General features: G+C 48.7%; 4 protein-coding genes across 6 annotated transcripts; 3 read left to right on the top strand and 1 right to left on the bottom strand.

Moving 5' to 3' along the window:
• Nucleotides 1–93: 93 nt before the first annotated feature.
• LOC136197562 (acyloxyacyl hydrolase-like) lies at nt 94–1,719 on the top strand. The gene has a single exon (XM_065987353.1). The coding sequence runs from the start codon at nt 94–96 to the stop codon at nt 1,717–1,719; it is 1,626 nt and encodes a 541-aa protein (XP_065843425.1).
• Nucleotides 1,720–5,218: 3,499 nt separating this feature from the next.
• On the top strand, nt 5,219–6,922 carry LOC136197537 (uncharacterized). The gene has a single exon (XM_065987322.1). The coding sequence runs from the start codon at nt 5,269–5,271 to the stop codon at nt 6,778–6,780; it is 1,512 nt and encodes a 503-aa protein (XP_065843394.1). The 5' UTR covers nt 5,219–5,268; the 3' UTR covers nt 6,781–6,922.
• Nucleotides 6,923–6,968: 46 nt separating this feature from the next.
• LOC136197538 (adenosine 3'-phospho 5'-phosphosulfate transporter 2-like) lies at nt 6,969–10,213 on the top strand. 3 transcript variants are annotated; one of them, XM_065987324.1, is made up of 12 exons: nt 6,969–7,209; nt 7,257–7,378; nt 7,438–7,534; nt 7,592–7,649; nt 7,703–7,810; nt 7,861–7,958; nt 8,015–8,107; nt 8,157–8,268; nt 8,317–8,386; nt 8,443–9,034; nt 9,092–9,842; nt 9,888–10,213. In XM_065987324.1, the coding sequence occupies exons 1-10, from the start codon at nt 6,979–6,981 to the stop codon at nt 8,561–8,563; spliced, it is 1,110 nt and encodes a 369-aa protein (XP_065843396.1). In that variant the 5' UTR covers nt 6,969–6,978; the 3' UTR covers nt 8,564–9,034; nt 9,092–9,842; nt 9,888–10,213. The 3 variants fall into 3 exon arrangements, with proteins under 3 accessions (XP_065843396.1, XP_065843395.1, XP_065843398.1); XM_065987323.1 differs by having other exon boundaries at nt 9,092–10,213; XM_065987326.1 differs by lacking the exons at nt 9,092–9,842; nt 9,888–10,213 and having other exon boundaries at nt 8,317–8,396; nt 8,443–8,509.
• On the bottom strand, nt 8,561–9,859 carry LOC136197539 (vacuolar protein sorting-associated protein 28 homolog). The gene is made up of 10 exons (XM_065987327.1): nt 9,743–9,859; nt 9,666–9,691; nt 9,574–9,611; nt 9,431–9,520; nt 9,338–9,377; nt 9,225–9,287; nt 9,072–9,173; nt 8,967–9,020; nt 8,820–8,911; nt 8,561–8,771 (listed from the first exon to the last, which is right to left on the bottom strand). Exons 1-10 carry the CDS (start codon nt 9,786–9,788, stop codon nt 8,654–8,656), a joined length of 669 nt encoding a protein of 222 aa, XP_065843399.1. The 5' UTR covers nt 9,789–9,859; the 3' UTR covers nt 8,561–8,653.
• Nucleotides 10,214–11,475: the final 1,262 nt, after the last annotated feature.

Genomic DNA, 11,475 nt, shown 5'->3' with positions numbered 1-11,475 from the left:
TTCCTCAGTTTTCAGTATTCCTCAAGGTGGCACGATATGCAAGCGCTCCGCCACTTCCTTCTTATCTTTGCCGTCACCTCCCTCGACCGTACGATGGCGTTTACTCCTTGTCTACCGTGCACGGCTTTATTCGCCGTCCTCGATCAGCTCGCAACCTATCACAACGAAACGATGACTGACAGCGTCATACGATTTTGCAGTTACGTGCCATCGGAATGGCATCCCCTTACCGACACGTTTTGCAAGTGGCCCAGAGATGAATTGAGGGCGCTCGAAGGTTACGATCCCGACTACATTTGCCACAACGTTTTTTCCGCCTGCGTCGGTTATGACGAATGCTTCATTTTCAAATCTCCAAAAAAAGTAAACGTGCGGTTTCAACGCGACGCCGCGGTGACGGAAGCCGAGCCGCACTATTGGTGCAGGAGTGGCTTCAATTTCGGAATCCTATGCAATCTCGAAGACGCGTACGTGAACGCGTTCGGAAAGGATAAAATTTACGTGCCGCCGACGTTGGACGACAAAGATAGAGACAGATTCAGTCCTTCGTTAAACGCGTATCGAGGAGCCTATTGGCACGGAAAGGACTGTAACGATAGCGACGGGTGGATTCGTCCGGGAGCTTTGCCGACGGACGGCGATGCGCTGATCGATTCAAACTGCAATGGCATCGTTGGTATGTACGACAGCGAGAGGACTCGCGAAGACGTTTTTTGCTGCAATGTTTCAATTTCAAAAAACCTTGGGGTTATCGTCCTTGGTGATTCTGCCGCGGCGCACTTTCACATTCCGCCTCAATGGCTCGAGGTGCAAAACATGTCGAGTAAGACGTACGATAACCTATATTTGGCCCTGGCGAATGAATTCGATTGGCCCATGCTTTCGATGGCGACCGGATTCATGAATTCCACGTGGGCGTCTATTGGAGCGCAGACCCAATCTATATACAACTACTTGCTCAATTGGAATCGATGCAATAGAAACGATTTTCAAAATCTCGCCTTTAACGGAGCGACGATGAAAAGTGTAAGTGAGCAATTGCCGCATCAATGGTCGAGACGCTCCATATTCGACAAACCGGCTCTCGTCATATTGGCTACAATAGGAAATGACGTCTGCAACGGCCATGTCACCGACACTCTCGCTCATATGACAACTCCCGAAGATATGACCTTTTATGCGAAGAACGTTCTTCTTCAGCTCAATGACGACCGTCTGCGCAAAGGCAGTCACGTTATCATTATTGGAACAGCAGATGGGCGACTCCTATACGATCAGTTACACGCTCGCTATTATCCCTTAGGAAAGCTTCGTCGCGACGTGACGTATAGCGACTTCTACGAGTGGCTCACTTGCTTGCACGAGAACCCGTGTATCGGATACCTATCCTCGAACGAAACGCTGCGAAATCTGACGTATCAGAGGTCGCAGGAGCTCAATCAAGCTCTTTCTGACGTCGTCGCGCAGTTTCGAAGTGACGTCATTGACGTGCACTTCTACGCCGATCTCTATAAAGACACGTTCACGGAATTGAAAGAAACTTGGCCGGAAGATAAGCTGTGGGAAGTCGTTGAACCCGTCGACGGTTTTCATCCGGGGCAGGTCTTTGAAGCGACGTCGGCGAAAATTCTTTGGCGTTGGATACAGAAAACGATTCCGCACGCGATTGGCCCTAGCAATCAGTACAATGGCGAAATCGACGCTTACACGAAAAAGTGAAGGTGCAATAACTATATGACGTACAATACCACGTGTCCGTTCTCTGTCTCTCTGTCTCGCGCACTCAAAATGTTCCGCATCTGTTTTCAAACACCACGTCGCGCATTTGCCTTTCCATTTGTCTCGACGACATCGGTCGCTGTACGGCGCTCCGACTGCGCGCTCGGCTGCTATAAGACACAGCCTGTTGCATGTTGACGGAGACGGCGGACGGACGACATTGCCCGTGACCAACTTCCGGAAAAACGAAGTGAGTTACGCGCGTTGCAGTTCCCGTTCGATCACTGTAAAATTCTCGATGACGTTGCGCCATCTATGTTTTAGATTAGAGCAGCCGGGAATTTCCTTCCTTATTAATTAATTAATTAAGAACCTTATCAAAAGCCAGAATGGCGTCTTTTCGTGGGCCGTCGTTAATTAGTCGATATCGAGGCGGCGGGAGCCAGCGTTCGCGCGATCGGTCGCGTGTTCCTACAACGAGGGCCGGATTTCGATAGACAATTGGAAATGGAGCAATTTTGTCTCCGCCCTTCTCCGGTCGACTTGTCGCGTTGTTTAGACGCTCGAATCGATAATCGAGAAAGAATTGTGCTGTCGCTGCGCCCGCCGTTTCACCGTAGGAGAATTTTGTTCGGGGGGTATATCCTGCATAACTAAAAAGAATGAATGAATGAATGAATAGTCATGTAAATCGAGAAACGTATAGGCGGGTAAGGGAAGTATTGTCGTTGCATGCACCCTAGCTGCGTACCCAGGCATTTTTCCTGGAGGAAGATAGGTTTGCCGGTATGTTGTCGTTTCGGTTGCCATCAGACCGTATACGGGATAGTGGCTGACGCCTGATCAATTAGTCTGGAGCCTGCTAATCCTAATTCTTGATTTTAATGTAAAGAACTTTGCACAAGATGGTCAAGTTTATAGGAGTCATAAGTCCCAGGAAGCCAACTGTTATTATCCATGGACTGCTCGTCATCTCCAATTGCAATCATGACTTCATACAGAGAATTCCAGGTAAGAAATTATTTTAGAACTCTCGTAAAAGATTTGCTGGGAACGATCATTTTTTGACCAACAAGTGTCCGTCCGTAAGTCAAGCGGCGCTTGCAGTTCAGGCGGACGGAACGCGTGTCTATAGTGCATAATAATAGTAGCGTGATAAAGCAGGATGAAAAAATTCGGTCTTCCCTTAGCAGTCGGACGCTTCCATTTGCGCCTGAACTGCAAGCGTCGCTCGCGTGCAACGAGATGAAGACACTTGCCCCTCGAAAGTGGGCGTTCCCGCCGCTACTTTTTATGCGCGAGTGGCGTGCAATGCGCCTGGACCGTAAGCACGGCTCGCGTGCAACGAGATGAAGACACTTGCCCCTCGAAAGTGGGCGTTCCCGCCGCTACTTTTATGCGCGAGTGGCGTGCCATGCGCCTGGACCGTAAGCACGACTCGCGTGCAACGAGATGAAGACACTTGCCCCTCGAAAGTGGGCGTTCCCGCCGCTACTTTTATGCGCGAGTGGCGTGCCATGCGCCTGGACCGTAAGCACGACTCGCGTGCAACGAGATGAAGACACTTGCCCCTCGAAAGTGGGCGTTCCCGCCGCTACTTTTTATGCGCGAGTGGCGTTCCATGCGCCTGAACCGCAAGCATCGCTCGCGCGCAACGAGTTGAAGACTGGTTGATCAAAAGCGGGCGTTTCCTAAAATCGTCGCGTTTTCGTACAAAAACAATGCATCGCCGCCGCCGACTCATCTAACTCCGAGTCAGCACAAGAAAAATCAATAACAATAATTCTTTGATCTTTTTTTGTATTAAATCAAAAGGTCAGCTCAAGGTCAACTCGCTTGTGACCGCCCTACTGGGAAAAATGAGACCATCTCAAACACAGGAAATCGACGTGTGCGTCACTCGAGCGGAAGCATCAACTGCGCAAGCTTACACCAGAATGGGATCCCTCGTCTTCCTCTCCTTTCTTCTCCTCGTCGCGTCGTCCCACGCCGTAGACATCGACCTTCTCGCCTCGGCGGACATCCGTCCATCCAACGTCGACGCAATACAACCGCCGGGATCGGTAATCGTCGCGCCAGGTCGCAACGGAACGACGAAGTCGATTTGCCTCGTTCTCGATCCAACGCCGTCCGATCGATTTCAACTAGCAAGTGCCGACGAATCGACTATTCGAACGGCAATCGGGGACTTTCCGAAGGTTCCCTTACAGTCGCACGACTTCGGCTTCTCGACGTTGGTCAAATTCGACAAATTTCGCCCGGGCCGTCAAACTCTCTTCTCCATTCAATCGGCCGACGGTACCGTCGTCTATCTTCGGGTGAATATCGTTGCCACGGCAGCGGCAACCGACTCCTGCTGGCAATGCATGAAAGTGACGTCAGAAATCCAATGGCGGAGCAAAACCGCCAACGCCGGCGACCCCGAAATTACAACACCTTTTGATGCAGAATTACTGTTAGACGATCTCGACTGGCATTTCATCTACGTCGACGTGAATTTGAAGCCGAGCGGCTCCGATCTCAGCAGTGCACTTGCAGACATCACAATGTACGTGGAGTGTAATTCAGAAAAAGTGAGAACGTTGGGTGTGAGCCAATTTCTCATGACACCTCCCAGCAGTGCCATCGTGCTATTTGGCATGGGGGTAGACAAAGGAAGCGTTATTAATAGGGTCCGCGGCTGCCTCGAACGGCCCCTCTTTCGTATAGAGTCCTACGATAGCGCGGAGAATCGACGAGAATATTGCGACTACACGCCGTGTGTGAATTGTCGCGAGGATCCGGACGTGATCAGCGCCAATGATGAATCGGGAAGACTTCAAGCAATTACCGCTGAAACAAAAGTAAAATTAGCCGACTGTGAAAAGTCCCAGTTCGTCGCTGTAAAGCAAAACTGCTTCGTGTCCGGGTGCACGTTTGATGACGGCACCAAGGGGGTTGTGGGTGACAAGAAAGTCATAGCACGGGGTGCAGGGAATAAGGTTTGTGTTCTATGCAAGTGCGTTGCTATCGAGGACGTTACCTGTTACGATTATTGCCACTGCACCGAGGCTGGCACTAGGTATTACCACGGGCAAGAGTTTTATAGAAGTAAGTGTGAACGGTGTACGTGTGAAGATTCGAAGATTATTAACTGTGTGAATCCGTGTTAGTGGCAACTTTACTATGAGACAGCTGTTTGTTCTGTAGAATTTCTTTCTCTGTCAGTATTCTTTACCATGCAATAAAGTGTCTACAGTACGGTCTTATATGTCTTCGCCCTTCGAGATGAGTTGATTTGCTTCTTTGGTAGTTTTGATGCATTGAAAGTTATTTTTGTCGCGGACACCTCTGTTCGAAGTCATCATCCCAAAATGCAACTTTCTGTGGTTTTCCTACATCCTCTGTGTCGTGGACAGGATCTAATAGAGCCGGATCTCTAAAGATGACGCCACACACCTGAGGAAATGACAATATGCGAGCGTGACGTCATTTGATATCCTGTTGAGGCTTTCACGCGCATGCTCGCCTCGGAGAGAACGCCACTTCCTTCACCTTCATCGTCGTTCGATGTACTACGCGCTCCTACTTCTCGCTCTCGGCCCAATCGTTGTCGCCCAAGACCCAGTCGACCTTTTGGCGGCATCGGGCCTCGACAAAACGACGGCGAAGACGTTCCAGCCCGCGAACGCCATCTTAACGGACAAAGCAGGCTACGGCACGCTCCAATCGTCCGCATTCGATCTCGATATACCTCTGTCGAGCGCAAATCCCCTCAAAGTCACCGACACGAACGCGAAAAACGAAATTTTCGCGGCAATTCCGAGCGACGCATTCGGCGTCTCCTTTCTCGCGATATTCAACCGTTTTCAAGGCAGTTTTCAAGGCAGAGACTACACGGCAAGCAATCCCAATCCCTATACGATTATCTCGATTCGAGACCAATCGACCATCTACTTCCAAATTGACTTCAACGTTTATGCGGACGACGACCCTCTGTCGTTTTCCGGTACGGATATGGACTTGTTGATCACGTGGCGTAGCAGGGGCGGTCAATTAAAAACGACGAAATTCGTTGATATCGATCCGGACAACAAAATCGATCAGCCGAACGATTGGTCGTATCTTCACTTTGCCTTCGTTCGCGAGCGTCCCTCATCGGATTTGGATTCCCAGCGAACTCGTATATCGTTCTATCACAGTTGCGCGCGAGCCATCACTCAAATCGCCGACAGCACGTTCATCGCCAAGCCTCCGTCCACGGCCGACATTTTCGTCGCCGGAATCGTTCTCAACAGCGCCGACTTGACGGTGTCCAATCAACTGTTAGGCATCTTTCAGGACTTTTTCTTTCGTTTCACTCCTTATTCCTTCGTGCAAATATCCGTCGACTATTGCTCGGTCTGCGTGGTCGACTGCACGGACTACTTGGGAACGATCTACACCGAAAATCGACGTCTCGCCGTCCTGAGCGTCGCCGAGTCGGGTAAACTGAACGACTGTTTATTAAAAAAGCGTCCGCCCTCTCCGTGCGTCACCGGCTGTCGACTCGAGGACGGAAGTCGAATTGACGTCGGCGAGAGAAAAGTCGTGTCGAAGTGCCGAACGTGCGCGTGCATCGATAACGGTAAGATGCGTTGCTTCGAGACGTGCGACTCGTGCACGGGCAGCGATGGGGTTATTTATACCGACGGTGAATTGATGCCACCAACGGCGGACTTGTGTCAAACGTGTCCGTGTTCGAAAGGCACGCGAGTGTGCACCGATTATCCGTGTGGGAATGATTATTGTAGACGTCTCGGCGACGGATCTGTGTATTCCGAAAATGGGTTGTCGTGCACCAAGGCGCCGTCGTGCGCGAATCTTGATGGGGTCGGGTGCGGCGGCGGCGCGGCTGCGAAGGGATGCTTCTGTCCCTCCGGGCAAGTGATGCATACTGATCTTAAAAGTGGGGTTCGACAGTGCTTGAAGAAATCTTCGTGTCCTTGTTTTGCTAATGGGAAGTCCTATCCGGGTGGGTCCTTCATTGCGGGGAATGGTGGTAAGACGTGCTATTGCCTGCAAGCAAAGATTCAGTGTTGATCGGATACTGTAGACAGACTCTTGGCTTGGCATTAGATGGATTTTCAAGTCTGTGGTAGAGTATGTGTATCAATTCTTTTGACGTGGCACGAATAAGAAATTTTTCTTCTCTAAAACTTAAAAAAAATCTTTCTCTAGTCAACGACTTTACAGCATCTCCCGTATGCTAAAGGTTGTACCGGATGCAATTTCTCGGGGATGGCGTCGTCATTTGTCGTTCCGTCTCTCTCTCGTTCGTCGCAAACCGACGAAAAAGCCGTTGTCGTGCAAATGGATCCCGTCGCGTCGCGGCGGAGACCGTCTCCGGCTGAGACGAACGAACTTCTCGTCGTACTCGGAATTCCCGTCTATAAACTCTCTCCGCTCGGCCAATTTCTCACTCTCTGCTCGGGAATTTTATCATTCTACCTTCTCTACGGCTACGTGCAGGCAAGTCTACCAGTATAATACGTTAGAAAGTCGAATAGTTTTTGCAGGAGTGGATTTTTCGCACAGAGGGGCTAAAGCCGTTTGGCTTGTACTTGACTCTGGTCCAATTCGGTTTCTACACGATTTTCGGATCGGTGGAATTCCGCATGAGAGAAGACGCCACCAGAAGGCAAAATTAAAAAAAAATTATAAATAATTAATTAATTAACTGAAGAGCCCGCTTCGTAGAATTCCACTCAGAACTTATACTCTACTAGCATTTCTTACCGTATCGACTATGGGATTATCTAATGCGTCCTTGGGCTATCTTAACTATCCGACGCAGGTTGGAGCAGACGATTTTCCTATGGGTGGCATAAGTAAATCTTTTTTTATAACCTAGGTCATATTTAAGTGCTGCAAACTGATTCCTGTCATGATCGGGGGCATATTTATACAAAGTACTGGGGATCAACGTTTGACGTTTGCTTTATATAAGTCTTTCTATGTGAAGACAAAAGGTATGGGATGATTGATTTTTCTGCTGTCGTATGCATGAGCGCGGGCCTGGTTCTCTTCACTCTCGCCGACAGCAGCGTCTCGCCCAATTTCGATAAAACAGGCAATTTGTAGACGAAATTTTACATATAGGAAATCGAAATTTTCTTGTAGGAGTCGTATTCATATCATCGGCTCTTTGTGCTGACGCTATCATCGGTAACGTTCAGGAGAAGACGATGAAGGCGTACTCGGCCAGCAACACGGAAGTGGTAGGAATTAATTTATAGACCGAGTGCACTACACGCTTTGAAGACGCATCTTTTAGGTACTCTATTCCTATGGAATCGGTTTTATTTATCTATTATTTTGCCTTGTGCTCAACGGCGGACTTGTTGACGCTTTTCGAGCGTATGCCAAAGTAAGAACTACAGAACTACGTAGACAAAAACGTTGAGACCAATGCGTAGAATCCGTTGAAGACGTATGGGCTTGCTGCTGTATTCAGCATCACAGGTTACCTGGGAATCCTTTTTGTCTTAGCTCTAGTTCGATCCTTCGGCGCTCTCTTAGCAGTCACAGGTACAGTAGATTAGGGAATTAGTCTGCAATTGAAATTTTCCACGTTAGTGACTACATTCAGAAAAGCCATCAGCATCATTCTTTCCTTCCTCTTCTTTACAAAGCCATTTACATTGCAGTAGGAAACGGTCCTCTGTCCCTTTTCCATCTATTTCCATCTATTATTACGAATAGATACATCTGGTCAGGATTAGTCATTCTCCTTGGTATTGCACTAAACGTCTACAGCAAAAACTACGCGAAAATCAACGCCTTCTTCTCGTCGAAGCATCGCAGCGCGAGCCAAAGCGTCTGACGCAAGCAACACATCCTTTATTATTTATATCTTAGAAGGAAGCGCTAGCTAGTGGCATAAACAAAGCATGCGTATGTCTAGAATTCAGTTTCACTGCTGGAGAGTTCGATTGAAAGCGTTGTACGCTCTCTCGATATCGAAAACCATTTGACGACTGTCGTCCTCTCCCAGCTCTTCACTTGCACGCATGCTCTCCATTTTAGATAGCCTAGAAATGAGAAATGAGAAGTTTTGGAGGTGGTACACGGATTAGGACCATTTTTGGACGAGATCTCTGCCTTCGAAGTCGTGAGGAAGAGTGCTGAGACGATTGAGCGTCGAGAGAAGTTCGCTCAAATCCGGATGAATCTATAATTGAAATAGTTGAAATTCCAACGCTTCTCCTGAAACTAATTTTAGCTACCTCATCTACGGCTTTAATGTCAAGACGAAGTTTATCCATCAACGTGATAAATAACTACGAAAACAAAGGTGAATTTCAAAACATACATATACCTTCAATTCTTACCGAAACAATTTCTGCTATAGTCTTGCTCACGTTTCCTTTATCGTCTTTTATTGTGATAGGACGGCCGTCCTTGATTCGTCCAACGGCAGCAGGACAGTCAAGCTAAATCAAAAATAAAATTTGATTCAAATTATTATTAGCAAGTACCCATACCTTATAGACTTCCATGAAATGATCGAGGGTTTTGAATTCGTCTTCAATTAACTTAAAAGCGGCCTACTAGCACAAGTAATTCGCTACTTCTATGCATTGATAAATAATCTCGCCTTGTATTGCTCGAGGAGTTTGAGGCAGTGGGCGGTGTACCTGTGACGACATCATTTCCTTTTTTATCCGTGAGCGTTTCGAAGCGAGCTTACTCTTTAGCTGGGACTGCGTCTTTGATGTAGGCCTTTTCCAAACATTGGATTGTCTGCACCAAAGCGAAGACGTCCGCCATGTTATCGTACCTTCGGGGAAAAACGTATCGCCGAAAAGTCAGAAGGAGTCTTTTTCATCGCACTTTTCTCTTTCCCTGGAGTTCTTATATAGTTTCACTTCCTAAAACGGGCGTTAGAGAAGGGCTTCGTGAGAAGAGAAGGCGACAAGACTCACTTCTTGAAGTTCTGGCCTCGGAGCGGCTGTGCAAGTAACTGATCAGAGTACAGTAGACTTAGGATCACTTACTGTACCTTCACGTTGAGCCTGGGGAACGGGAAGTTGACGAAACATCGCCATTTTATGCAAAGAACTGCGCCTGCGTTTCACGTAGGTGTGGTAATTTGTATATAGGTAGGCTATCCTATCCTAAAGCATACAGTACACGAGAATTACTAGAAAGAGTGTCTAAAAAAGCTGCGGAAAGCCGCCTTCTCGTCTCAAGGTAGACCCTTTCCACTAAGTTGTTGTTGTCCTATGATGAGACCTTGACCTGCTGCCTTTTTCGGCCCATATTTCCGAATTTTCCGTACGAATCGCGAGACCATACATTCGATTGCTTTTATTGAGCGGTGGTCGTTCGAAGAACGTCGCAGTCGAGCTGTGGGATGAACCATGGGTGAACGGTGGACGGCAGCCATCTTTTTTTTTAATTTCGATTGTAGAAAAAACGCTCTTTTCCCTTTTCTTTCGTTACGTTTTCGGGTTTTATTTTGTTCTCCTTACTTTCCACGTCATCGCCGGCATTTAGCGACGTGTTACGCCTCGAAGGAGACGCCCATTCGCGACCACTTCCTTTCGAATTCCGCGCGCGTCGACACCGCTGATCGTACGTGCGTGAAACGCGCGATAGAAGTTCATAGAACTCTAACAAAGAAATATGCAGCCTTACTTCCAGATCGCCAGAGATCCTGTACAGGCTACAGTACATTGTGATTCTATCTCGCCATCTTGATTTTCGCCATTTTAGGGGTGTGGTCGATCGAAAATACCGGTAATCAACCGGCAATACCGGCAATCAACCGGCAATACCTGATCAAAACTAGTTTTGCTTAATTGGCGGACCAATCAGAGCGGTGGGCGGAGAAAACGGCCGACCAATCAGAAGGCAGGCCCGCACAGCCTATATAAAGGCCTGCACAGCCGAGTTCCCGTCAGTTGCGGCTGAGGGTGGGAGCGTTGCGGGTCACTGCATTCTCATCGCAGGGTGCCTTGCGCTTCGTGGCAATCCCATTGACGTCTGGCTCGGGAGATTGGCAGAAGACAGCTCTGGATAGTTGACTCAGCGTGGCCCACGGTTTATATAACCGTGCCGGAGCCCGTAGGCAGGGCGATGGGGGCTTCGGCCTTGGTACGCGCACTGGGATTTAATGATCGCTGCGGTCTTATTGTTGCCAACAAGTACGATCCACGCTAGGCTCGAGTGGGTACGACTGTATTCTGTTAAACACAAAAGAAAGAACAGACAGAAAGCAGAAAAGAGATATTGAAGGGGACGGGAACAGACAGGGGAAGGGGGATGCATGCATAGAGTCAATAGATTAATTAGAGAAAAATCGAATGTCAGTGTCATGAGGACCCAAGCGATCACCCACCGTAGACCCCGGGACGAGAAGCGTTACCTTGCGAAGAAGGATTTGCGCATTCAAGCGCTGCAGACAAACAGCGAAGCGTCGGCGCCAGTATCGAGCAGCAGCGGGACGGTCATCGAGAAATTCGATGGACGGGCGACGGACGATCTTGTTGAAGAAGTCGACGGCGACCGGACTCCAACGTCCGAAGACTTCGAACGTCAAAGGCTCGAAGAGATAACCGAGGGAGATTGCCTCCGCACGGTATTTTGTCGACTTCTCGGTGTCGCGTAAGATGGCCGCTGCTCCGTTGGTGGAATGGCTCTGCGGCAGACAACTCGGACGTTGAGGGTGGATGATCGAAACGTCGAGAAGTAATTTCTTGCCATCTTGGTAGTCATAGATGCTGATATCTG

The sequence above is a fragment of the Oscarella lobularis genome, chromosome 17 (genome assembly GCF_947507565.1).
Source record: "Oscarella lobularis chromosome 17, ooOscLobu1.1, whole genome shotgun sequence".
Taxonomy (NCBI): Eukaryota; Metazoa; Porifera; class Homoscleromorpha; order Homosclerophorida; family Oscarellidae; genus Oscarella; species Oscarella lobularis.
This window is presented reverse-complemented; position numbering and strand designations above follow the sequence as displayed.